The sequence below is a fragment of the Takifugu flavidus genome, unplaced genomic scaffold (genome assembly GCF_003711565.1).
Source record: "Takifugu flavidus isolate HTHZ2018 unplaced genomic scaffold, ASM371156v2 ctg230, whole genome shotgun sequence".
Lineage (NCBI taxonomy): Eukaryota > Metazoa > Chordata > Actinopteri > Tetraodontiformes > Tetraodontidae > Takifugu > Takifugu flavidus.
This window is the reverse complement of record NW_026621895.1, coordinates 19,578-44,754: the sequence shown is the minus strand read 5'-3', so window position 1 is coordinate 44,754 and position 25,177 is coordinate 19,578. Positions and strand designations below refer to the sequence as shown.

Below are 25,177 nucleotides of genomic sequence, written 5' to 3'. Positions count from 1 at the left end.
CGCTGTGAGCGGCCCACTACAGACGGGGCTCCCGCTGTGAGCGGCCGACTACAGACCGGGCTCCCGCTATGAGCGGCCGACTACAGACCGGGCTCCCGCTATGAGCGGCCCACTACAGACGGGGCTCCTACAGACGGGGCTCCCGCTGTGAGCGGCCGACTACAGACCGGCTCCCGCTATGAGCGGCGGCCGACTACAGACCGGGCTCCCGCTATGAGCGGCCCACTACAGACGGGGCTCCTACAGACGGGGCTCCCGCTGTGAGCGGCCCCTACAGACGGGGCTCCCGCTATGAGCGGCCACTACAGACGGGGCTCCGCTGTGAGCGGCCCACTGCAGACGGGGCTCCCGCTAGGAGCGGCCCACTACAGACGGGGCTCCTGCTGTGAGCGGCCGACTACAGACGGGGCTCCCGCTATGAGCGGCCCACTACAGACGGGGCTCCTACAGACGGGGCTCCCGCTGTGAGCGGCCCACTACAGACGGGGCTCCCGCTATGAGCGGCCCACTACAGACGGGGCTCCCGCTGTGAGCGGCCCACTACAGACGGGGCTCCTGCTGTGAGCGGCCGACTACAGACGGGGCTCCCGCTGTGAGCGGCCCACTACAGACGGGGCTCCCGCTGTGAGCGGCCCACTACAGACGGGCATGCATGTAAGCTATCGTTGCGGTATGTTTTACCATGCCCGTGCCCTATAATCCGGAGCGCCTGATGTATGTGTTAAATACAGAAACAGCACCGTAACTGAGGCTGCACCTTTTAATACGGTGCGCCCTTTGGTCGCGAACATACGGGATATAGAACATAGGGCACGTTTGGCCGTGATATCACTCCGCGTCTGCGCAACAACAACAACCTCCTATCTTTAGTATTGCTGCGCCAACTGGTGGTCTTTTGGGTTGAGGATAACGGTGATCTATATGTAGCTATATGTAGCTATAGCGTCATTGGCCTCCACTCCAGCCACTCCTGGTAGTTCCTCAAAAACACTGAGTTTCTAGTGGATGCACAATCTGTGGAAGCCAACATTGAAACTTCTGAAGAGCCAAAGTTCTTGCAACAAAAATATAGTCCCCAATTAGGTTGTTTTGTTATCACACGACCCCGTCCCCATTATCTTAAGAGAATATAAAAGAATGAGTGGAGACAGAAGAGAGAATGAGACGTTTTTGGCGCGTGTCGCTCTTGATTTTGTGTTTATTTTTGCAGTAAACTTAAAGGAGGCCTTTTCCCTTTATGTTTGATTCCATTTAAGCTGATATTCCATTCTTGACATCTTTAAATTTACAGTATTCATGGGAGATTTATTTGGTCATTTTGCTTCTTTTTATTTCCTATTTCCCACATTTATTCATAGTTTTTATTAGATTGCAATAAATCCTATAACATTGAACAGACTGACTAAAGTCAAATGACCTGCGGTTCCCACCGATAGCCGTCATTCTGATGGGTTTTTGCTGGCTGCAGCTGAAATATTCCAATGCTCCATGTCACAGAGACAGTAAATACTAAACCCTAAAGATTCTGAAGGCATGATGTAAAATAGTAACGTATAATACAGACATTTGAAGAGACAATTAAGAGAATGTTTCCATGCTTCTAAGAGTGGCCGAGGAGCCATTTAGAACTTTATAAAGATGCATTGTGTGATACCAGGAACTAATTTAACTTCAAGGCGAAGCTGCTTCTGCTTTGTCGACCATCGACTGATCTCCTGAAAGTCCACCAGCGCTTTTTAAAAACTGAATTCTTCATCTATGGAGGGAGTAGACGGCAGATGTTTCCACAGATGCTCTTCACCAGTGGTCAGTGAGTGATGCAGCAGATGAGCGGGAGTTGACTGGCTTCAACCAGCTACTGAATAAATGTCTGCAGCCCATAGTGTGGATTCTCTATGAGAGCAGACAGCAGCTTCACTCCTGAATCCTTCAGCTGGTTCCAACTCAGGTCCAGTTCTCTCAGATGGGAGGGATTGGACCTCAGCGCCGAGGCCAGAGAGTCACAGCTGATCTCTGATAAACTGCAGCTCCTTAATCTAAATAAAGAAGGGAAACTTTTATAAGGTTATAAGTGAAACCAGTATTAATCTGAAAGGTTAATCAAAGGCATGATCTGTAAATATTTAATTTAGTTCCAGGTTAAAAAATGATAGTAATATGTAATTACCACAATTCCAACCTCTCAGGTTTGCACTGTTCCAAAGGAGAATATATATTGTTCTGGCCCTCACTCTTCCCAGGTTCTCCCACCTCTTTCCCTCCCGTCTCATCATGGAGATCCATCTCACCTGTGGCTCATCTTTAAAGGCACAACCTGTCTTAGATGACTTCCTGTCTCCCTCACCATCTCCCTCCTCGTTGGCTGGTGTCTACCAGCCACCCTCACCTAGTTTTGTCTAATTTTGGTTCCCATCTGTCGGCTTTTTCATTGTCCTTAAATCAATTTATCATGAATAAGTGGTCCCCGTGTGGCCCTCCCTCCTGAAGGAACTGGGCACAACACACACACTCAGAAAGTGTGAGGACCCTCGGATGGAATAATGGACATTTTTGAGAATGGTGTTTACCTCAGAGTTTCCAGTCGGCAGTTTGGAAAGTGGAGAAAACCACAGAGCAGCTTCACTCCTGAATCCTGCAGATTGTTGTCACTCAGGTCCAGTTCTCTGAGATGGGAGGGATTGGACCTCAGCGCCGAGGCCAGAGAGCCACAGCTGATCTCTGATAAACTGCAGAAGTCTAATCTGAAATATGCAGGATGAGGTTATACGGTGCAGGTCTGCATGTTATCTGCATCACTACTAAACCTACGTTAGTTCTTAGTTGGGTCAGACCTGAATTCACGATATTACAAGGAATGTTTTTAATGTGGTGCATCACAGCAGTGTTGAGAACAGCCTCACTTCACCATCTTAGCAGCTGGTATATAGGTAGAAAAATGAAGACTGACCTGAGCCTCTCCAGTTTACAGTTTGGACTCTCCAGTCCAGAACAGAGCCGCTTCACTCCTGAATCCTTCAGCTGGTTCCAATTCAGGTCCAGAACCCTCAGATGGGAGGGATTGGACCTCAGCGCCGAGGCCAGAGAGTCACAGCTGATCTCTGATAACCTGCAGTCCCACAGCCTGGAAAAGGAATAAATGGGGCAAATAAAAACACATTTCTAAATATGAAAATGAAGAGAAAAGCAGAAAATGTAAAGAAATTTAGAAAAGACCAACAGAGGCCTCCTGACCTGAGCGTCTCCAGTCTGCAGTTTGGATGCATCATTGCAGAAGACAGTAACTTTACAGCATCTGTCAGGCTTTGGTTCCAGCTTAACCTCAGCTCCCGTAGATGAGAAGGGTTTGACGTCATTGCTGAGGCCACAACTTCCCAATGACTCGTTGAAAGAAAACTACCAGACAGTCTGTTGTGTATGAAACAAAAATAGTGAGTCAAACTTTGGGATTTCTAATCAACTCATCTGAGAATCTACCTCAACACAAATGTAGCTCATTTCCTGGAAAAGCTAAATTCAACACCGTAGAGCAACAGTTTGAACGACCATCAGATCTGAAATGCAACTGAATTATTCTCAACATTTGTCTTATTTTAGAACAGCTCATAATTACTCAATATTTAAAATGATTGTAGCAAATGGTTTAAAGAAACGTGCATCTTTTTATCTGTCTATCGGCTCTTTGGATATTTTGCATTTCATCCAATTTGTAGGATCGTGCGTCAAGTCTTAATTCAGCGATCCGATCGATGACATCAGAGTCTCTGGTTGCATCGATTGCCCTCAGCTTCTGTTCTATCTGCCTGTTTCCCTTCAAATCATTTTCACTGCACCTTTTGTTGCTAGTGATGAAGTTGCCACCTAACGGGTGTGGAAAGGGTCAAACAACTTTGTGGGTCACATAAAGGCTCCAAACGGAACCGCCACAAAGACCTAAAACATGACCTAAAACATTTCATGATAGTCAGTTAACTTGTGGCTCCTATTATTCCTGCCTTATGTTGCTTTGTCTGGATTGACCTTTGAACTTATATCCAGCCAGTGTTGAACATTTCTGGATGAATTGTTGTTGTTTTTAATTTATGGACGCTGCAATGGAGATAAAGAATTGAAGGAATGACCACTGGAGGGGGTATTGCTACCTGACATGATCGACTCGCTTGATTTAAACGCCGATGTCCGGCCCCAGAAATCTTTACTTACTCGGCCTTCCTGCAGTTCCTCACAGCTGGAATCAGGCGACGTCGTCCCTCATCTGAGGTGTTGTACTGCAGCAGGTTCAGCTCATCCAGAACCTCCTCTGACATCTGCAGCAGGTAGGCCAGAGCTGAACAGTGGATCACTGACAGTTCCCTCTTTGATATCTCCCCTGACTTCAGGAACTCTTGGATCTCCTGATGGACTGACTGATCCTTCATCTCCATCAGACAGTGGAAGATGTTGATGCTTCTGTCTGGGGAGATTTCATCACTGTTCTCCTCCTTCAGGTTGTTGAGGACCTTCTGGATGGTTTCTGGGCGGCTGTCCCTCTGATCCAACAGTCCACCCAAGATCCTCTGATTGGACTCCAGAGAGAGACCATGAAGGAAGCGAACAAACAAGTCCAGGTGGCCATTTTCACTTTCAAGAGATTTCATTAGTGCTCTCCTGAGGAAGCCATCAAGAGATTTGACTGGATCGTTATTATACAAGCCAGCAAACCAGGAAAAAGGGTTTGGTTTCAAATATTTTAGGAAAGACTCCATAATCCCTTTATTCTTGATGGTGTAACGGTGGAACATGTAGACGGCAGCCAGAAACTCCTGAATGCTCAGATGAACAAAGCAGTAGACTAATTTCTGGAAGATCACACTCTCTCTCTTGAAGATCTCTGTACAAACTCCTGAGTACACCGACACCTCGGAGACGTCCAGTCCACATCGCTCCAGGTCTTCTGAGTAGAACATGATGTTTCCTTTCTCCAGATGTTCAAACGCCAGCCGACCCAACTTCAGAAGGAGTTTTTTATCAGCCTTAGTCAGTTCCTCTGGTCTCTGCTTTCCTCCATACTTCTGCTTCTTCCTCTTTATCTGAACCATCAGGAAGTGTGAGTAGAGGTCAGTCAGGGTTTTGGGCAGCTCTCCTCTCTGGTCTGTGGTCATCATGTCCTCCAGAACTATAGCAGTGATCCAGCAGAAAACTGGGATCAGACACATGATGTGGAGGCTCCTGGAGGCCTTGATGTGTGAGATGATTCTCTTGGACAGATCTTCATCACTGAACCTCCTCCTGAAGTACTCCTCCTTCTGGGAGTCAGTGAAGCCTCGTACTTCTGTGATCCTGTCAACACACGAGGGAGGAATCTGATGGGCTGCTGCAGGTCTGGAGGTGATCCAGATGAGAGCTGAGGGAAGCAGGTTCCCCTGGATGAGGTTCACCAGGAGCACGTCAACGGACGATACTTGTGTGACATCAGAGATGACCCGATGCTTGTTGAAACCCAGTGAAAATCTGCTTTCATCCAGGCCATCAAAGATGAACAGAAGTTTCCAGACAGTCAGATCTTCTGCTCTGATCTTCTGTAATGTTGGATGGAAAACATGAAGCAGTGAGAGAAGACTGTGCTGCTCATCTCTGATCAAGTTCAGCTCCCTGCATGAGAGCGGAAGCACCAGACTGATGTCTTGGTTCTCCAAACCTTCTGCCCAGTCCAGACTGAACTTCTGCACTGAGAAGGTTTTTCCAACGCCGGCGACACCGTTGGTCAGAACCACTCTGATGTGTCTCTGTTGCTCAGATAAGACTTTGAAGAGGTCCTGGCACTTGATTGGAGTGTCCTGGATGTTCTTCTTGGAGGTTCTCTCAAGCTGTCTCACCTCATGTTGTGTGTCCACCTCCTCACTTTGTCCCTCAGTGATGTAGAGCTCAGTGTAGATCTTGTTCATCAGGGTTCCACTTCCTGCTTCATGAGTTCCTTCAGTCACATGTTCACATCTTCTCTTCAGACTGATCTTATGACCTTCTATCACCTCCTGCAGTTCACCACCCTCTGAAACAAAGAATCTTTTAAATCCTTTTACAATTGTCATCTACAGCAGTAACACAGATGTCCTCAACTGGAAAATATTCTGTCATGTTTGAATGATAGAAGCAACAGTCGGGTCATGACCCATCTTACTGTCCGTTGGAAATGTTATGTCTTCTTATGTACACCTATTCTTTTATTTCATTGGGTTTCAATGTAATTTAGTCTATAACAACCATTTCCATGTCTTCAAAGAGTTTGCTTGGACTAAACAGCTGGTCAAAGCTGGATGATATTTAGAAAAACACATCAAACCTTCTCCAAACACATCATACTCAGCAGACCCATTGTCCTATAAAGGTCACCTGCCTTCAACTCTTTAACACTTTCCAGAACTAAATGACTAAATGTTGCTAAATACTGTCTAAGCATTTAGGAAGGTCTGAAGAGGGTTTGGTTCCAGTGGAACCAAACAAGTGCTCTCTGGAGCTTCTCTTGCACATTGTAAATACACAAGTTGTTCCTTTATTCCGACCCAAAAGTATCTTATAAATACAAATGTACGAGCTTACGTGAGACGCTGTTGTTCAGGTCGGCGGTCTGCAGTTCAGTTCTCCATTTCTTTTCACCCTCGGGACAGGAGGAATCTCCAATGGAAGCAGACCGTTTCTGATAGCTGTCAAAAATGGGAATAGTGGTTATACATGTCTACTGGGCGTTAGCAACGCCTAAGAAAGGCTGCGTTCACTTCTACTTTCAGTTTGCTCTGACAGTTGAAGATTGAATGAACACTGAGCAAAAAATATAAAGTTATTTACGTTCTAACAAGCTCGTTTAGTTGGAGAAAAGTGTATTTGACCTAAGTGTTTAGTGGCTTTTCCTCATTGAGAATTTATGTTAAAAATAAAAGTGCCAAATCAGGAATATAAACTCATAGAATAGAACAAAAGTTCTACATTTATGGTCCAAATACAGTCGTCTGGTCTCTGAAACTGATCATTAAATAGCACAGAGGTCACGCGTATTCAAAAGCTTATTTCAACCATTTAGAAATGACTGATATTGTTGTCTATGGGTTTATTAGAACCAGGAGCCTTATAAATAGACTTTTTAATGAATTTTCATGACATGTGGTGGAACAGTGTGGCAGAACAAGCTGCACAGACCTGCCATGTCTTACCCATCCGTATCTAAATGGAGAGCTGGAGCACTCTGCAATGGTGGATATTGTTGGGAAACTTTAAAATATATGCCTAGGAATTTTAGTGAGATGATGTTAACCCATGTAGGAGAAATGACCAGTTAAAAACAGAAGCAATTTTCAGTTTTAAAAGATTTACCACACTAAAATTAACATGGGAGTTAATGGGAGCGAACGCCTGACATGTTGGTGCACCGTTTCATTAATTTAATTTTTCACGATAGTAGAAGCTAATACCTACAAAATGATGTTTTGTATGGTTGTGAAATGTTCTAAGGCAGAGTTATGTGGTTCAGAAAACCTTACTTTAAAGGTGAGCCTTGAGGTCTGATACCGAAGTTTAAAGGGTGCCACACAAACACATCATCACACTTTAGTTTTCTTACATTTTGTCTGAACTTCTGAAGTTTATTATTCCACCTTTGGACATGTCACTCTTCAGGGACACACAGCTGGGCACTGTGGACTCTGCTCTGTCCTCGTCCATCCTGAGGAAACATCAGAAATAGTGATGAGACTGTGATGAAGGTAAATAATCTGTAGAGGTTGGAGTTCAATAATCCCAATTCACTGCATTTTTACCAAACAGGAACATTTCTAATACATTCTGGATAACAACTGAATCAATAAATCAATGATGTCTCTGTATAATTTTCATGTTTTCAGAGTTTAAGCTGCTTTTTTTAACTGTTCCCTGCAGTGAGAAAAGAACTGGCACCTTTTCCAGCCCCTCATCCTGCAGCACTGAATGTGCTCTAAAGTTCTTTCCAGAGCAAACGTCTCTGCACTTGCAGCAACATGTTGTAGTCATGGATCCGTGAGGAGAACCGGATACAGGAAACGCCCCCACTTTGATCCCAAAACCCAACTGGTGGCCAATGGTGGTCCGGCAACGACGGGGACGCTGGTCCATCGGCCCGACAACACTGGTTTTCCACAGGCCAACATGGTGAAAGGACTGTCTTCAGCTCAGCCACTAAATTATCTGGTGCTACATAAACATGCTAGTCAGGACTTTTTAACTCCCCTCCTTTGTTCCCCTCTTCAATTATTTCTATGATCCAAGTCCTCAAAGATCACTGCTCTATTTAAAATAGATGAAAGAAATGACACCCACTCCTGCATTTCTTTCACAGTGGTTCCACAACATAGAACAATAAACCACTGTGAGAAAACGTGCAACATGAACCCAAAATCCTGTTGGTGTCCTGTGATCCTGTGTGGATTTAGTTATTTAGTTTATTGTCTTAAATTGGTCCGGCTGAGAGATGCTAACTTGCCCACGATTAGATGTTGTTTGACAGGTAATACCAAAATATCCAGCTGTGACCTGGACTGTTGAACAACTCTAATAACTCTAAGAGCTTTTCACCGGTCACAAAAAAGTTTTAAAATGTTGTTAATACCTGTTAAGACTCTCTAACAACGTTAACAGCATAATACTCACTTTACACTCACCTTGTCGCTCTTCCTGCTTCGTCTGAACAGAATACTTTCACTTTTAAAACCTAATCAGCAGCTTTATGGCGTATATATTACTACTATAAAAGCATTCTGGGAGGGTTTAAAGTTCAAAGTTCTTTTAGGATCAGTAGCAAAGAGCAGAAAAATAAACTAAACTTCACTTAGAAAGACTATTCAACTATAACTAAAGCCAGACTATCAGAAAGTTAATTAAGACCTATTCATTTATAATGTATAACGATGTTTTGTGCTAAAACTAAATATGAAGTCTAGTTGAATTTTCTTAAGCCAAGACTTCTTCAGCTCTATGCAGCTCTTCAATAGTCACAAAAATGTTTTCAAATCTTGATTTTATCTCCAAACACAACTGTCAATTCTTTTCAATAATGCTCTTCGTTTACTCACCTTGTCGGTCTTCAGTCTTCCTGCTCAGTCTGAACGGAATACTTTTACCTTTCCTTTTTCCTCTGTTAATGAACAACTTTATGGCTGTTGATTAATATTCCACTACTATAAAAGCATTCTGGGAGGGTTCAAGATTAAAAGTTGTTTTGCTATTTTAATGCCATAAATATGTTTTTGCATTTAAATGAAAACTGCTTAACTTAGTTAAATAAATAAGATTTATGATGCTTGACAGATTTTAAAGACTTGTAAAAGCAGCATATTTCTGCAGCCCTGGAGTCCAGGAGGAGCAGCAGAGGTCAGAATGTGTCGGAGCGCGTTTAACTATTGTCTGCAGCTCCACGCGTGTCCACCGGGTGGCGATAAAGCATCACATGATATTTCTCCTTTTTGGAACTTCTTCAGCTGCGTTGAGCTTTGAATCTTCACCTGTCGCTCCCTTTAAGCTCTAAACTTTGCGGTTCTGTGTGTAGTTTGTTGGTTTGAATATTTTTGATGAATTCTGATGACGATGAGTGAAACTGTCAATGACCAATAGAAAGTTCGTCCATTGTTCTACTGCGTCACACATTTTCATTATTTATTGTCATTTTTGGGTCTAAACTGGACCAGTTCTGTGAGCTGTTTTGCATTTTCTGTGGACCAGATGTTCCAGGCAGGTTCCATCATCGGACACAGACGGAGACAGGTCACGTGACAACAGTCAGCCTTTAGTTCTTTATTACAGGAGGATCTGGTTTATATACAGACACGAATCTGCAAAATACTAAAAAGTTTATGAACCCAAAGTACTAAAAAGTCTATCAGGGGTCGGCAACCCGCGGCTCTGGAGCCGCATGCGGCTCTTTGGCGCCGCCCTAGTGGCTCCCTGGAGCTTTTTCAAAAATATGAAAATGGGAATTGTTTTAATATAATTTCTGTAGGAGAAAAACGTGACAAACATTCTTAAAGTTTTCAACATCCCACGATAATGGAAGTTAAACTTAAAGCACCATCGTACAGCAGAGTGGTCACATGGGGCGTCATTCTCTCCAGGATGCGCGGCAGGAAAATAAACATTTCATCATTGTAACTGTCTGAGAGACATGTTAATTGAAAAATTCAGTCAATATTTATTTTACATTTTTAAAATGGTCATAATTTCATTTAATGTCTCAATTTGTTATTGTTGAAATGGCTTAAAATGTATTATTCTTTATGTATGTTTCCTTTGATAGGTCACTTGTAGGGTTCTTTTCAAAAGACATCTGTATGATGCGTGGCCATTATTTCATTGGACCGGTGTAGCTACAATCATGAATGCTCATTATGTATTTGTGGCCTACTTACCATTTGGAAAGTAGGCTAATACAGCTAATATAGACACTTACAGCCTGTGTTGCCTTCATTATAAGGCTTTTAATTTTTTGCGGCTCCAGACAGATTTGTTTCTTGTTTTTGGTCCAATATGGCTCTTTCAACATTTTGGGTTGCCGACCCCTGGTCTACATCCACGCACACGCGTGTATTAAGTGTTTATACACACGTGTGCGCGTACATGCACACTGTATATTCATCTAATAACTGTTAGTTTCTAAAACACCACAGTAGAGTCACTGAGGCACGGCTTCACCTCCTTTACACCGAGGTTTCCCTGAGCAGGTGTGATGAACTGTTGCAGAAGGAAAAGCATGGAACATGTTAATAACCGGACACAACAACACTCAGGTTTATTGTCTGACGGCATCAGTGTCTCTGGTTGCATCTGTCTGAGGAGCATTGTGAAACCAGGAGCAGTGTAAATGAGGGGGGGGGGCAGTGAGTGGATGCTGCATTCATCAAACACACAATAGTCAGAAGAGAAGAAGGAAGAACAGAAGCCCGTGTTCCTCAGTGTTGGTGTGGAGACGCCTGTTTGGAGGAGCAGGAAGCAGGCTGGACTCTTCCAGCTGGCTTTAATGCCACTTCTCTTCTGAGAACCTCCCAGCAGCTTTCTCTCCACCATCTTTTTACGCTGAAGGTTTTTGATCATTTCAGGTCAGATGTTCTTGGACTGAGGTTAAAAATGTTTGTTCTTGTGCTCGGAGCGAACCGACGATCCTCTAAAGTCAGGCATCCTAAAGGTGGATGTTTTCTGAGGCGTGGAGGCTTTAAAGTGGCGCTTTTACCCACTTGTCCTCGTTCTGTTGGAAACTTGATCCAAAAACCTTTTCTGGAGCTTCATGTTCTGCTTTTTTGAAGGAATGAAATGGTTTCATCAGCGCTGCCGGGGGCTGAGCAGGCTTCATAAATCTGAAGCTCTGAGATCCTTTAAAGATCTCCTGGAATCAGCAGATGGGGGTTTGATCAAAAACTGTAAGAATCAGTCAAGCTATCAAATCTTGACTCAGTCCAAGCGTGAACCAGTCCATCCAGAGCTGATTATGGCTCAGCCAGGAGGAAAGCACGGCCTGGGGGGGTTCATATGGAGCAGGCACACTCTGGCTCTATTGCTACTGAAAACAGCCCTTCAGCACAGCAGCCTGGAATACAGTTCTGGAGAACACCTGTTCCCAAGAGAACCTGTTTAAAACGGGACCAGTAAAGATGCCCGGCGTGACCACGACCATGGGGAGAGGGGGGGGGCAGAGACAGGCGGTAACGCCGCTGCCCACCGATTCACCTGGAAACAACAAAAACCCCAGCAGCTTGGACCCAATATGGCAGCGTGTTCCTCAGAAACGCTCCTCAAACTCTCCCCACAGCTTCATTGCTAAACAGGATTTGGGTTTTTTTGTCCGTGCTAAATGGAAAGTGTTTGTCCTTTGGTGGTCCAGCAGGACCACGATTTGGATGGATGGATGATTTGATGTTATTGAGAATAAAAACAGCTGAAAATGGAAGCAGAGATGTTTCAGAGCACCAGAGTTCAGAAAGAGTTTCTAATCAAACACCGCCTGTTGGAAAAAAAATCACTAAATCAAGTATCTGTTAGATTTTGGGTTTTAACAGAACCCGAGAGCAGGCCAGAACACAGTGGTAAAAAGGTCCAAATGAGTTTGATTGACAGGGGAACACTCAAAGACAGAAGCAGTCCTCCTGGACTGCAGGGAGCTCGGGAGACAGGTTCTGCACTTCTCAGGTCCAGCAGACGGCGTGAAGCCCTTAAACGTGCCGGGAAGACAGAGCAACAAAGCCGCAACACTCTGGCCCTGATCGCCAGGCGCTCCCTCCTCCAGGTGTTAATTGCCCACAGGTGCGCCTGCCTCAGCACCAGCTGCTGCCAATTGAGCTCCTCACGCCCCCTGCAGGACAAACCAGACACAACCCTGGACCCCAACATTTAAGGGTCGTTTTCCTTCCACTTCTCAATCACCGACGTGTCCAACTTCACAGGACCTGCCCAAAGGTTCCCGTTTCTGTCATCCTCGCAAAAACGGACTAAAAGGACGCTTCTCCGGGTCACCCAGCTCACGGTGTCCAGGCAGTTCACTTTCTCTGTCGGGTAGACGATCTTCCCACAGCGGGCGCACTGAGGGTTCATCCTCGGAACCTCCTCCGCGGTCTCCTCCGCTTCTTTAAAACAGATATAGTTGCCGTCGCCGGCAGCCGAGCGCCACAAGTTCCAGCAAACGTTTGACAACCAGCAGCGACGACAAAATGTAGAGATACAAGTCAGTAGGAGACAGACGGAGCCTCTGTGGACACACGAAGGAGCCGCGTCCGGGCTGGAGACTCGCTGATGCTGCGCTGACAACCACCGTCAGTGACAAGCTAGCGAGAGTGAGCTCACGAGACCGGAAACTAGCGACAGCAACCGGAAGTAAACAAAGGAGCAACCGAACAACAACAAATAACATATGAAAGAGGATATATGAACATGTGACTTAATAACATATGAAAGAGGATATATGAACCTGTGACTTAATAACATATGAAAGAGGATATATGAACCTATGACTTAACAACATATGAAAGAGGATATATGAACATGTGGTTTTTCCACTATAACACACACACATACACACATCAGTATCAGTGTTCCAAATCCTGTTTTCTTTTTCTGCCAGCTCTTCCTCCAGCGATTACCCCGCATCTTGCGCATGTCCCGCCCTGCTGAGGCAGAGCCGTACTGGGATGGAGCGTTACCGCGGCGATCCAGCTCAGTGGGCTACATTGCCTCGGCTGAGGAGTACGACAGTGTGAAGTCCCGCAGTGAGCTGATGTTTGAGAAACAGTCTGGGAGACACGGACTGGTGACCCGAGTCACACACGCTGCCAGGACGTTTCCAGAAACATTTAAACACATGAGATATAGAAGCATCAGTAGCTTCATTTGAGTTCTGAGCTTTGGTGTCTGTGTGGAGCTGTGAAACCACAAGAAGAGGGAGGAGCCATCAGCTGTACGCAGAGATCAAGCCGGCTGTGGATGGAGCCACTACATCATTAAACACACGCGCAACAAGAACGACTACAATGAGCTCAGAGGGTTCAAACAGAGTCCTCAACCCAAAGTCTGATTTAAAAAGATCAAAAGTGGCGTAAATGTCTGGTCCTGACAGCAGAAGGATAACTGGAGCGGCATCGCTCGTACAGTAGACCGACTCTGCCTCTTCCTGGTTACCCTGGTGATGACCTTTGGCACCGTAATCATCTTTCTGAGGGGAATCTGTAACCAACCTCCTCATCTGCCCTTCAAAGGAGCCCCGCATGACTCCAGAGAGGAGAACCCACGCCTGCTGTGATGCTCACACACAGCCAGGGCTTTTTCCATCGCCATCGTTTCTCTGGGGGAAATGTTGCATTTCTTTATCTTAATAACAACAAATCTTTAGTTTGTTCTGTAGGAGCTCCATATGTTTAGTGTCAAAGACTTCTTAGATTGTGTTCATTGCTGGCACATAAAGAAAAATGCTTTGATTTTACTAAAGTGACACAAACCCATCTCAGCACTGTTTTTTATATCCTCTATATTATTGTGCGTAGTCTGTGTAACTGTTGTGCTTTATTTCTGCTGGCTTCTTTAATGGGATGTAAACCAGCCTGACATAATACCAGTTGAGTACTTTATTTTATGTTGCCAAAGGTTTAAAAACAGCCTGACAGAATAAGAAATTGTGAAAATTTAGAGGATGAATTATACCTGGTGGTATCTGATCTTGAACAGCAAATTTTAGAGTATTTTATAGGGAAGTGAAATAATGTTTGGACCGCTTATCAGGCAAAGAGAAAGTTGTTAAGAACTGCTCTAAAAACACCACCGAAGGGGGACTATATCCAAATCTCTCCGTTTACTGATGGGACGTTGAAACGTCAATACGCGGATTCATACATTTAGAACTGGACGTTGCACCAGAACTGGAAGCGCGGACTGATACATTTTTAACAGCGGTCCTGCTTCAGCCCTCCGGGGCTTCATAACAAAATACGAAAATTTAAATTTTGGAAACATTGTTTGTTGTCGGTGGTTCCTCACACCCATCGTTTAGTTGAACAAAACATACTTTATATGTTAATTATGTCCTACCTGGTCAAAAGTGAACTCAGTACCCGACACTCACCAGCTGACTGGACAGTTGTGCCGTCAGTACTAACGGCCCAGTCGGAGCAAAGAACTGGTCTGTGCTGCAATTTTTAGTAAATATTGTCATTTTAAATTTCACACTTACGTTCTACTTTGGAGAGAGTTGCTCTAATCAGAATAATTGGGAATTCACGCAATCTGATCAGGTACCTCCGCTACCTGTCACAGCCCCATTTCCCTCCTGTCCCTCTGCCTCTGCTCCACTCACCTGCAGCACAGGTGCAGCTTATTCCCAATCAGCCCTGCTATCAGCCTCCCCTGCACTCAGTCTTTGCCAGATTGTTCTTCTGTATTTCTATGCAAGACTCTCCAGCACTTCTTACCTGCCTGACCTCCTGTTGCTGAACCTGTTTGCCTCTGACCTGCCTGCACCTCCTGTCTCCCAGTAAATTCACCAGCCTTCAGCCTAGTGTCATTGGCCTCCACTCCAGCCGCTCCTGGTAGTTCCTCAAAAACACTGAGTTTTTAGTGGATGCACAATCTGTGGAAGCCAACATAGAAACTTCTGAAGAGCCAAAGTTCTTGCAACAAAAATATAGTCCCCAATTAGCTTGTTTTGTTATCACACGACCCCGTCCCCATTATCTTAAGAGAATATAAAAGAATGAGTGGAGACAGAAGAGAGAATGAGACGTTTTTGGTGCGTGTCGCTCTTGATTTAGTGTTTATTTTTGCAGTAAACTTAAAGGAGGCCTTTTCCCTTTATGTTTGATTCCATTTAAGCTGATATTCCATTCTTGACATCTTTAAATTTACAGTATTCATGGGAGATTTATTTGGTCATTTTGCTTCTTTTTATTTCCTATTTCCCACATTTATTCATAGTTTTTATTAGATTGCAATAAATCCTATAACATTGAACAGACTGACTAAAGTCAAATGACCTGTGGTTCCCACCGATAGCCGTCATTCTGATGGGTTTTTGCTGGCTGCAGCTGAAATATTCCAATGCTCCATGTCACAGAGACAGTAAATACTAAACCCTAAAGATTCTGAAGGCAGGATGTAAAATAGTAACGTATAATACAGACATTTGAAGAGACAATTAAGAGAATGTTTCCATGCTTATAAGAGTGGCCGAGGAGCCATTTAGAACTTTATAAAGATGCATTGTGTGATACCAGGAACTAATTTAACTTCAAGGCGAAGCTGCTTCTGCTTTGTCGACCATCGACTGATCTCCTGAAAGTCCACAAGCGCTTTTTAAAAACTGAATTTTTCATCTATGGAGGGAGTAGACGGCAGATGTTTCCACAGATGCTCTTCACCAGTGGTCAGTGAGTGATGCAGCAGATGAGCGGGAGTTGACTGGCTTCTACCAGCCATGTCTCAATGTCTCCAGCCCATAGTGTGGATTCTCTACGAGATCAGACAGCAGCTTCACTCCTGGATCCTGCAGCTGGTTCTGACTCAGGTCCAGAACCCTCAGATGGGAGGGATTGGACCTCAGCGCCGAGGCCAGAGAGTCACAGCTGAACTCTGATAACCTGCAGAGCCTTAATCTAAATAAAGAAGGGAAACTTTTATAAGGTTATAAGTGAAACCAGTATTCATCTGAAACATTAATCAAAGGCATGATCTGTAAATATTTAATTTAGTTACAGGTTAAAAAATGATAGTAATATCTAATTACCACAATTCCAACCTCTCAGGTTTGCACTGTTCCAAAGGAGAATATATATTGTTCTGGCCCTCACTCTTCCCAGGTTCTCCCACCTCTTTCCCTCCCATCTCATCATGGAGATCCATCTCACCTGTGGCTCATCTTTAAAGGCACAACCTGTCTTAGATGACTTCCTGTCTCCCTCACCATCTCCCTCCTCGTTGGCTGGTGTCTACCAGGCACCCTCACCTAGTTTTGTCTAATTTTGGTTACCATCTGTCGGCTTTTTCATTGTCCTTAAATCAATTTATCATGAATAAGTGGTCCCCGTGTGGCCCTCCCTCCTGAAGGAACTGGGCACAACACACACACTCAGAAAGTGTGAGGACCCTCGGATGGAATAATGGACATTTTTGAGAATGGTGTTTACCTCAGAGTTTCCAGTCGGCAGTTTGGAAAGTGGAGAAAACCACAGAGCAGCTTCACTCCTGAATCCTGCAGCTGGTTCCCATTCAGCTCCAGTTCTCTGAGATGGGAGGGATTGGACCTCAGCGCCGAGGCCAGAGAGTCACAGCTGATCTCTGATAAACTGCATTCCCTTAATCTAAATACAGAAGGGAAACTTTTATAAGGTTATAAGTGAAACCAGTATTCATCTGAAAGGTTAATCAAAGGCATGATCTGTAAATATTTAATTTAGTTCCAGGTTAAAAAATGATAGTAATATGTAATTACCACAATTCCAACCTCTCAGGTTTGCACTGTTCCAGAGGAGAATATATATTGTTCTGGCCCTCACTCTTCCCAGGTTCTCCCACCTCTTTCCCTCCCATCTCATCATGGAGATCCATCTCACCTGTGGCTCATCTTTATGTGGAATAATGGACATTTTTGAGAATGGTGTTTACCTCAGAGTTTCCAGTCGGCAGTTTGGAAAGTGGAGAAAACCACAGAGCAGCTTCACTCCTGAATCCTGCAGCAGGTTCCAACTCAGGTCCAGTTCTCTGAGATGGGAGGGATTGGACCTCAGCGCCGAGGCCAGAGAGCCACAGCTGATCTCTGATAAACTGCAGAAGTCTAATCTGAAAAATGCAGGATGAGGTTATACGGTGCAGGTCTGCATGTTATCTGCGTCAGTACTAAACCTACGTTAGTTCTTAGTTGGGTCGGACCTGAATTCACGATATTCCAAGGAATTTTTTTAATGTGGTGCATCACAGCAGTGTTGAGAACAGCCTCACTTCACCATCTTAGCAGCTGGTATATAGGTAGAAAAATGAAGACTGACCTGAGCCTCTCCAGTTTACAGTTTGGACTCTCCAGTCCAGAACAGAGCAGCTTCACTCCTGAATCCTGCAACGTGTTGTCGCTCAGGTCCAGAACCCTCAGATGGGAGAGGTTGGACTTCAGAGCTGAGGCCACAGAATCACAGCTGGTCTCTGATAAACTGCAGCAACTTAGTCTAAAATAACAATTATTTTGAGAGAAGACAAATAAAAATCAACATGTACCAGAGCAAAACACAGCTTACAAGCAACAAACCTCTGGTCCTGCACCGGCTTATCTGCCGTATGTTCCTATTTTGGGTTCTTTCAGGGCAGTTGGACAAGATCTACAGCGTATGTAAACTGTGTGTGGGTCAAAATACCTTCCAAGTTTGTGAGACCACATTTCTCAATAGCACTCAACTCTTGTCAGGAGTTGGGACAAAGCGACCCACTCCTGACAGCTTGTGGGCGATGCTGCAGCGACCCTGCAATCCCTACACTCTCTGGTGAAACCAAATCAAAGGTTTTAGACACTGCTGGATGCTGGAAGGGTGGCTATAGTCTGGACGCATAGTTCCCCTGACTGCACATTTCTCCAACAATGATTGGCAGCTGGTGTCACTTGTTGTCTTAAAATGGTTGCATTGTGTAGAATCGGTGTAGAATCAACTTGTTGACTTCTGATTTGGACTCCAATGGAAGTGAGGTGCAACAATTGTGGATGCTGAAAGCTTCAGATCTTCATGAAGGTTTCTGTGGTTGGACTGACCTGCTGCCCCTTTAAGAGGGAGGCAGGTTTGGGCTTCTGGCTGGAATGAAGCCACCTCAGATGAGAATGACTGCAGGCTTTCGGTACCAAGGTTTAACAGGGTGCTCACTTCACACTTGGGCTTTTCTCTTTTTTGGGATGGCTTTTCTCAGGAGAGAAGGGGCATGGCACACTGCAGCAGCTTTCTTTTTGGGGTTTCTAGTTTTCCTTCTGATCTTTAAAAGACAGGAAGAACCATTTTTGATTGGTCTGAATGTTTGGGTGGTTTTGTGGCCAGCCTAAAATAAAACAAGACAAATCTACAACTGATACTTCCTTTCTAGTCATTGATGACCATCCTCACATGGGACAGATTTCCACAACCAATTTAATACTGCAAATCTGTCCTGTATGGTCTTTTTTCTGAGAACTGTAACACTACATTTATAACAAAGATCAAACATGTAAACAGTTATTGTCTAACTAGTTACACCTGGGAAAGTACTGGATCATCTCTGACTGACCTGAGAGTCTCCAGCTCACAGAGAGGATCCTGGAGAGCACCACAGAGCTGCTTCACTCCTGGATCCTGAAGCTTGGTCTCACTCAGCTCCAGAACCCTTAGATGGGAGGGATTGGACCTCAGCGCCGAGGCCAGAGAGTCACAGCTGATCTCTGATAAACTGCAGCACTCCAGCCTGGAAAAGGAATAAATGGGGCAAATAAAAACACATTTCTAAATATGAAAATGAAGAGAAAAGCAGAAAATGTAAAGAAATTTAGAAAAGACCAACAGAGGCCTCCTGACCTGAGCGTCTCCAGTCTGCAGTTTGGATGCATCATTGCAGAAGACAGTAACTTTACTCCGGCATCTGTCGGGCTTTTGTTCTCTCTTAAGCTCAGCTCCCGTAGATGAGAAGGGTTTGACGTCATTGCTGAGGCCACAACTTCCCAATGACTCGTTGAAAGAACACTATCAGACAGTCTGTTGTGTATGAAACAAAAATAGTGAGTCAAACTTTGGGATTTCTACTCAACTCATCTGAGAATCTACCTCAACACAAATGTAGCTCATTTCCTGGAAAAGCTAAATTCAACACCGTAGAGCAACAGTTTGAACGACCATCAGATCTGAAATGCAACTGAATTATTCTCAACATTTGTCTTATTTTAGAACAGCTCATAATTACTCAATATTTAAAATGATTGTAGCAAATGGTTTAAAGAAACGTGCATCTTTTTATCTGTCTATCGGCTCTTTGGATATTTTGCATTTCATCCAATTTGTACGATGGTGCGTCAAGTCTTAATTCAGCGATCCGATCGATGACATCAGAGTCTCTGGTTGCATCGATTGCCCTCAGCTTCTGTTATATCTGCCTGTTTCCCTTCAAATCATTTTCACTGCACCTTTTGTTGCTAGTGATGAAGTTGCCACCTAACGGGTGTGGAAAGGGTCAAACAACTTTGTGGGTCACATAAAGGCTCCAAACGGAACCGCCACAAAGACCTAAAACACCCATTTAAACCAACGAGGCTGGCTGTTTTTACGTTGAACAAATGAAGCAAAATAGTCACGTGTCATTAGTTAAAATGTGTTTTTCTGTCGTTTGAATACGATGTATACAAACAAACAAAAGTGATTTAATGACATGACAGTAATTTCATGATAGTCAGTTAACTTGTGGCTCCTATTATTCCTGCCTTATGTTGGTTTGTCTGGATTGACCTTTGAACTTATATCCAGCCAGTGTTGAACATTTCTGGATGAATTGTTGTTGTTTTTAATTTATGGACGCTGTAATGGAAATAAAGAATTGAAGGAATGACCACTGGAGGGGGTATTGCTACCTGACATGATCCACTCGCTTGATTTAAACGTCGATGTCCGGCTCCAAAAATCTTTACTTACACGGCCTTCCTGCAGTTCCTCACAGCTGGAATCAGGCGACGTCGTCCCTCCTCTGAGGTCTTGTACTGCTGCAGGTTCAGCTCATCCAGAACCTCCTCTGACATCTGCAGCAGGTAGGCCAGAGCAGAACAGTGGATCTCTGACAGTCTCCTCTCTGATATCTCCCCTGACTTCAGGAACTCTTGGATCTCCTGATGGACTGACTGATCCTTCATCTCCATCAGACAATGGAAGATGTTGATGCTTCTGTCTGGGGAGATTTCATCACTGTTCACCTCCTTCAGGTTGTTGAGGACCTTCTGGATGGTTTCTGGATGGTTCTCCGTCTGATCCAACAGTCCACCCAAGATCCTCTGATTGGACTCCAGAGAGAGACCATGAAGGAAGCGAACAAACAAGTCCAGGTGGCCATTTTCACTTTCAAGAGATTTCATTAGTGCTCTCATGAGGAAGTCATCAAGAGATGTGACTGGATCGTTCTTTAACAACCCAACAAACCAGGAAAAAGGGTTTAGTTTCAAATATTTTGGGAAAGAATCCATAATCCTTTTATTGATGGTGTAATGGTGGAACATGTAGACGGCAGCCAGAAACTCCTGAATGCTCAGATGAACAAAGCAGTAGACTGATTTCTGGAAGATCACACTCTCTCTTTTGAAGATCTCTGTACAAAGTCCTGAGTACACCGACACCTCGGAGACGTCCAGTCCACATTGTTCCAGGTCTTCTGAGTAGAACATGATGTTTCCTTTCTCCAGATGTTCAAACGCCAGCTGACCCAACTTCAGAAAGAGTTCTTTATCAGCCTCAGTCAGTTCCTCTGGTCTCTGCTTTCCTCCATACTTCTGCTTCTTCCTCTTTATCTGAACCCTCAGGAAGTGTGAGTAGAGGTCAGTCAGGGTTTGGGGCAGCTCTCCTCTCTGGTCTCTGGTCATCATGTCCTCCAGAACTATAGCAGTGATCCAGCAGAACACTGGGATCAGACACATGATGTGGAGGCTCCTGGAGGCCTTGATGTGTGAGATGATTCTCTTGGACAGATCTTCATCACTGAACCTCCTCCTGAAGTACTCCTCCTTCTGGGAGTCAGTGAAGCCTCGTACTTCTGTGATCCTGTCAACACACGAGGGAGGAATCTGATGGGCTGCTGCAGGTCTGGAGGTGATCCAGAGGAGAGCTGAGGGAAGCAGGTTCCCCTGGATGAGGTTCACCAGGAGCACGTCAACTGACGATACTTGTGTGACATCAGAGATGAGCTGATGCTTGTTGAAACCCAGTGAAAATCTGCTTTCATCCAGGCCATCAAAGATGAACAGAAGTTTCCAGACAGTCAGATCTTCTGCTCTGATCTTCTGTAATGTTGGATGGAAAACATGAAGCAGTGAGAGAAGACTGTGCTGCTCATCTCTGATCAAGTTCAGCTCCCTGCATGAGAGCGGAAGCACCAGACTGATGTCTTGGTTCTCCAAACCTTCTGCCCAGTCCAGACTGAACTTCTGCACTGAGAAGGTTTTTCCAACGCCGGCGACACCGTTGGTCAGAACCACTCTGATGTGTCTCTGTTGCTCAGATAAGACTTTGAAGATGTCCTGGCACTTGATTGGAGTGTCCTGGACGTTCTTCTTGGAGGTTCTCTCAAGCTGTCTCACCTCATGTTGTGTGTCCACCTCCTCACTTTGTCCCTCAGTGATGTAGAGCTCAGTGTAGATCTTGTTCAGCAGGGTTCCACTTCCTGCTTCATGAGTTCCTTCAGTCACATGTTCACATCTTCTCTTCAGACTCATCTTATGACCTTCTATCACCTCCTGCAGATCACTTCCTGAACATAAGTAAACCAATGATTTCCATCTATAATAAATCATCAACACAACTCCAAATTCATGACATCACAAATTAAATCTCATATTGAACAGTTTTACTTTGTTTGGGCTTCATTCCAGCATCTCCAGATCTGCTTCCAGATTGTGAACAAGAGGACTCTCCTGGTGGAGCTGACTGGTCCCAGTTTGATAGGATGTGCTCCCCCCTCTCACTATGAAACACATCTCTATTAGTCCTTTGATTTATAGGATGAAAGAACCTGATCAAGACTCAATATTGTTCCAGCATTTATGTCTGAATTCATCTTTCAGTTTAAATCATGATTCTTGTTTCTAATCAACAATATTGACATTAAGTCTGTAACTATATGACTGTCTGAGGTTTAAGTGTTAAACATCTCCAATAATAAACTCACAACCTGCTGCTGTTAATGTGACTAACAGCTGGCACACAAACACATCATCACACTTTAGTTTTCTTACATTTCCTCTGAACTTCTGAAGTTTATTTCCCCCCCTTTGGAGTGGTCACTCTTCAGGGACACACAGCTGGGCACTGTGGACTCTGCTCTGTCCTCGTCCATCCTGAGGAAACATCAGAAATAGTGATGAGACTGTGATGAAGGTAAATAATCTGGAGAGGTTGGAGTTAAATAATCCCAATTCACTGCATTTTTATCAAACAGGAACATTTCTAATACATTCTGGATAACAACTGAATCACTAAATCAATGATGTATCTGTATCATTTTCATGTTTTCAGAGTTTAAGCTGCTTTTTTTAACTGTTCCCTGCAGTGAGAAAAGAACTGGCACCTTTTCCAGCCCCTCATCCTGCAGCACTGAATGTGCTCTAAAGTTCTTTCCAGAGCAAACGTCTCTGCACTTGCAGCAACATGTTGTAGTCATGGATCCGTGAGGAGAACCGGATACAGGAAACACCCCCACTTTGATCCCAAAACCCAACTGGTGGCCAACGGTGGTCCGGCAACGACGGGGACGCTGGTCCATCGGGCCCACAACACTGGTTTTCCAGAGGCCAACATGGTGAAAGGACTGTGCACCGTTTCATTTTAAAGAGCTGATGAATTTCATTTTTCACGATAGTGGAGGCTAATACCCACAAAATGATGTTTTGTATGGTTGTGAAATGTTCTAAGGCAGAGTTATGTGGTTCAGAAAACCTTACTTTAAAGGTGAGCCTTGAGGTCCAATACCGAAGTTGTAAGGTTTCTCTTTGGACCTGTCGCTCTTCATGGACACACAGCTGGGCACTACGGACTCTGCTCTCTCTTCCTCTTCCATCACACATTCGCTCATTTTTAAACGTGAGTCTAAACGGTGAAGCAGGAACAGTCTGCTGACACAGAAAAGAAGATTAAAGAACATGATTCTCAGCATGAAGACAAGCAGAGGTCTGTCCAATGACGTATTGTCGGCTCATTCACATCCAAATCTATTATATGATGTCACCCTGTACATCATACAGGCCACATATATATTGGGAAAAAGTTTAGGGACATCTTAAAAGTTTACACCATGTTAAACATAAAATAGTTGTGGAAAAAATGTTTCTCCTGGGTGTTTCAGAAGGTGCGGTGGCATTAGACGGACGCACACAAATACAAATTAAATCATTCTTTATCTGGTTATGGTTTACAAGAAAACCTAAATTCTTTCAAGATGTCAGTTCTCAACATTAAATTCAACAAATAAGATGAGAATGCATTCAAAACTAAACAGAAATACGTCATCACATCATCAAAGTGGGTCAAATGCAGCATCATCTTCTGTCATCTCAGACAGGATTCCAAGAAGAGGATCTTCATTTTCAACAACGCACCTTGACATCTCATCATGGCTCGTCTGTCAGATTACAAGCAGCTTTTTTGATCAGGCGCATCATGTTTCTCACGAACACATGATGGTGCTGGAAAAAACATCTGTAGCCTGACCTAGAGGTCAAAACTCTGCACGGCGTGCACAGCTACTAGTTGCAGCTGGTGGTTGTGGCGGAGGAGATCCCAAACATATCTAGCAAGCTTGTTTTGGAGCAGAGCTTGTCCACCACCTCTGACCCCACTCATCACAGAAGTCCCACCATATCCATGGCCAGGTGTGTTGGCAGCATTGGAGCCAGCCTCAGGAAAAAGGTGTGTTAATATCTCAGAAGTGATGATCAAGTTGCCACAACCCAACAGAAGTCAAGCAACCCAACATGCTGAATAGAATAGATGACACACAGCAAAGGGCAAAAAACACCCAATTCTGCTCAGACTAATCTGATCTGACCACATGTACAGGACCAAAAATATCAAAACACCATGGGTTTAGTTTAGTTTCGTTTTCTTGACTGCTTCATTCAAAACAGAACACATTTCATAAACCCATAATAACAAATTCATATTCCACAAAGAACCAGTTGTTAAAACAATAAAATGGAATGCCTTGATCTCTCCCTCTTTACATACTCTCCTTTTTTAAATAAAGGATTGATTGTCCCCCTGGTGGAGGGACAAAGGGAGGAGGCTAAAACTGTCGCGTTTGTGTCCCTCTTTCCGTGGATTTTTCCACTAACTGCAAATAATATTGTGACTTATTGTGAGTATTAAAATGTGCTTCCTCAACCTCTAAAATGTTGGCTCAGGGTTAGCGGAAAACGCAGTTAGAGGAAACACGCTACAAAGTTTGATCATCCGTCACAACATTCCCGTCGACCAGCCGCAATGTGCGTCCGAAACACGCGCACGCTCATTGCGCACACGCAGCTTATTAAGCCGCATCTCGCAGCGGAACATTGATTCGAGACGACAGCAGTGAAAGAACCAAAATGCTACCTGAATATTAGAGGTTTTCCATCAGGGCTCGGTCACTCAAGATGGAGCCCGAAGTTGAGAACTTTCACTTTCGCTTTCGCTTCTTCTTCCTCTACACGTCACGTGTTTGTGGTTGGATCGCGTCATATCCAGCACAGGCGCCTCTCTTCAGAACAATTTGGTCCACGTTTGAACTGAAATACTGGGAAACAACTGGAGTTCGTCTGACAGATGTTCGTTTTTGGCTGCGGAATCAAACTGGGTCAACTTTTTGATCTATAGGATCCCCTCTGGTTCAAAGTGCCCCCTATAGGATATTGACAGTACTGACCTTTTGGGGGCTGCACACACCTCTTAATGGTGACGGCACCAACGTTGCTGATCCAGTTGTCATCAGC

The 25,177-nt window shown here is 44.3% G+C and overlaps 1 protein-coding gene and 1 long non-coding RNA gene across 7 annotated transcripts; one reads left to right on the top strand and one right to left on the bottom strand.

Annotated features, from left to right (window-relative positions):
* Positions 1 to 1,167: 1,167 nt before the first annotated feature.
* Positions 1,168 to 25,022, bottom strand: LOC130519855 (NACHT, LRR and PYD domains-containing protein 12-like). Of its 6 annotated transcripts, none has more exons than XM_057023463.1 (12): positions 24,801 to 25,022; positions 23,153 to 23,320; positions 22,448 to 22,549; positions 22,064 to 22,176; positions 20,145 to 21,963; positions 19,041 to 19,217; positions 18,757 to 18,930; positions 17,505 to 17,678; positions 17,125 to 17,298; positions 16,647 to 16,820; positions 2,568 to 2,741; positions 1,168 to 2,036 (listed from the first exon to the last, which is right to left on the bottom strand). In XM_057023463.1, the coding sequence occupies exons 2-12, from the start codon at positions 23,281 to 23,283 to the stop codon at positions 1,856 to 1,858; spliced, it is 3,393 nt and encodes a 1,130-aa protein (XP_056879443.1). In that variant the 5' UTR covers positions 23,284 to 23,320; positions 24,801 to 25,022; the 3' UTR covers positions 1,168 to 1,855. The 6 variants fall into 6 exon arrangements, 5 of the variants coding, with proteins under 5 accessions (XP_056879443.1, XP_056879442.1, XP_056879445.1 ...); XM_057023462.1 differs by lacking the exon at positions 24,801 to 25,022 and adding an exon at positions 23,807 to 23,825; XM_057023465.1 differs by lacking the exons at positions 17,125 to 17,298; positions 24,801 to 25,022 and adding an exon at positions 23,807 to 23,825.
* Positions 20,435 to 22,387, top strand: LOC130519857 (uncharacterized). Its single transcript, XR_008948498.1, has 2 exons — positions 20,435 to 20,548; positions 22,085 to 22,387. It is a non-coding gene; the product is annotated as an uncharacterized LOC130519857 (long non-coding RNA).
* Positions 25,023 to 25,177: the final 155 nt, after the last annotated feature.

Bases quoted from the DNA above. Each gene is read 5' to 3' on its own strand.
- LOC130519855 (XM_057023462.1), bottom strand. The intron at 18,931-19,040 runs GTCAGGAGGCCT...TTCCTTTTCCAG, and splicing joins TGCAGACTGGAGACGCTCAG to GCTGGAGTGCTGCAGTTTAT. The intron at 17,679-18,756 runs GTCAGTCAGAGA...TTGTTATTTTAG, and splicing joins TGTGAGCTGGAGACTCTCAG to ACTAAGTTGCTGCAGTTTAT.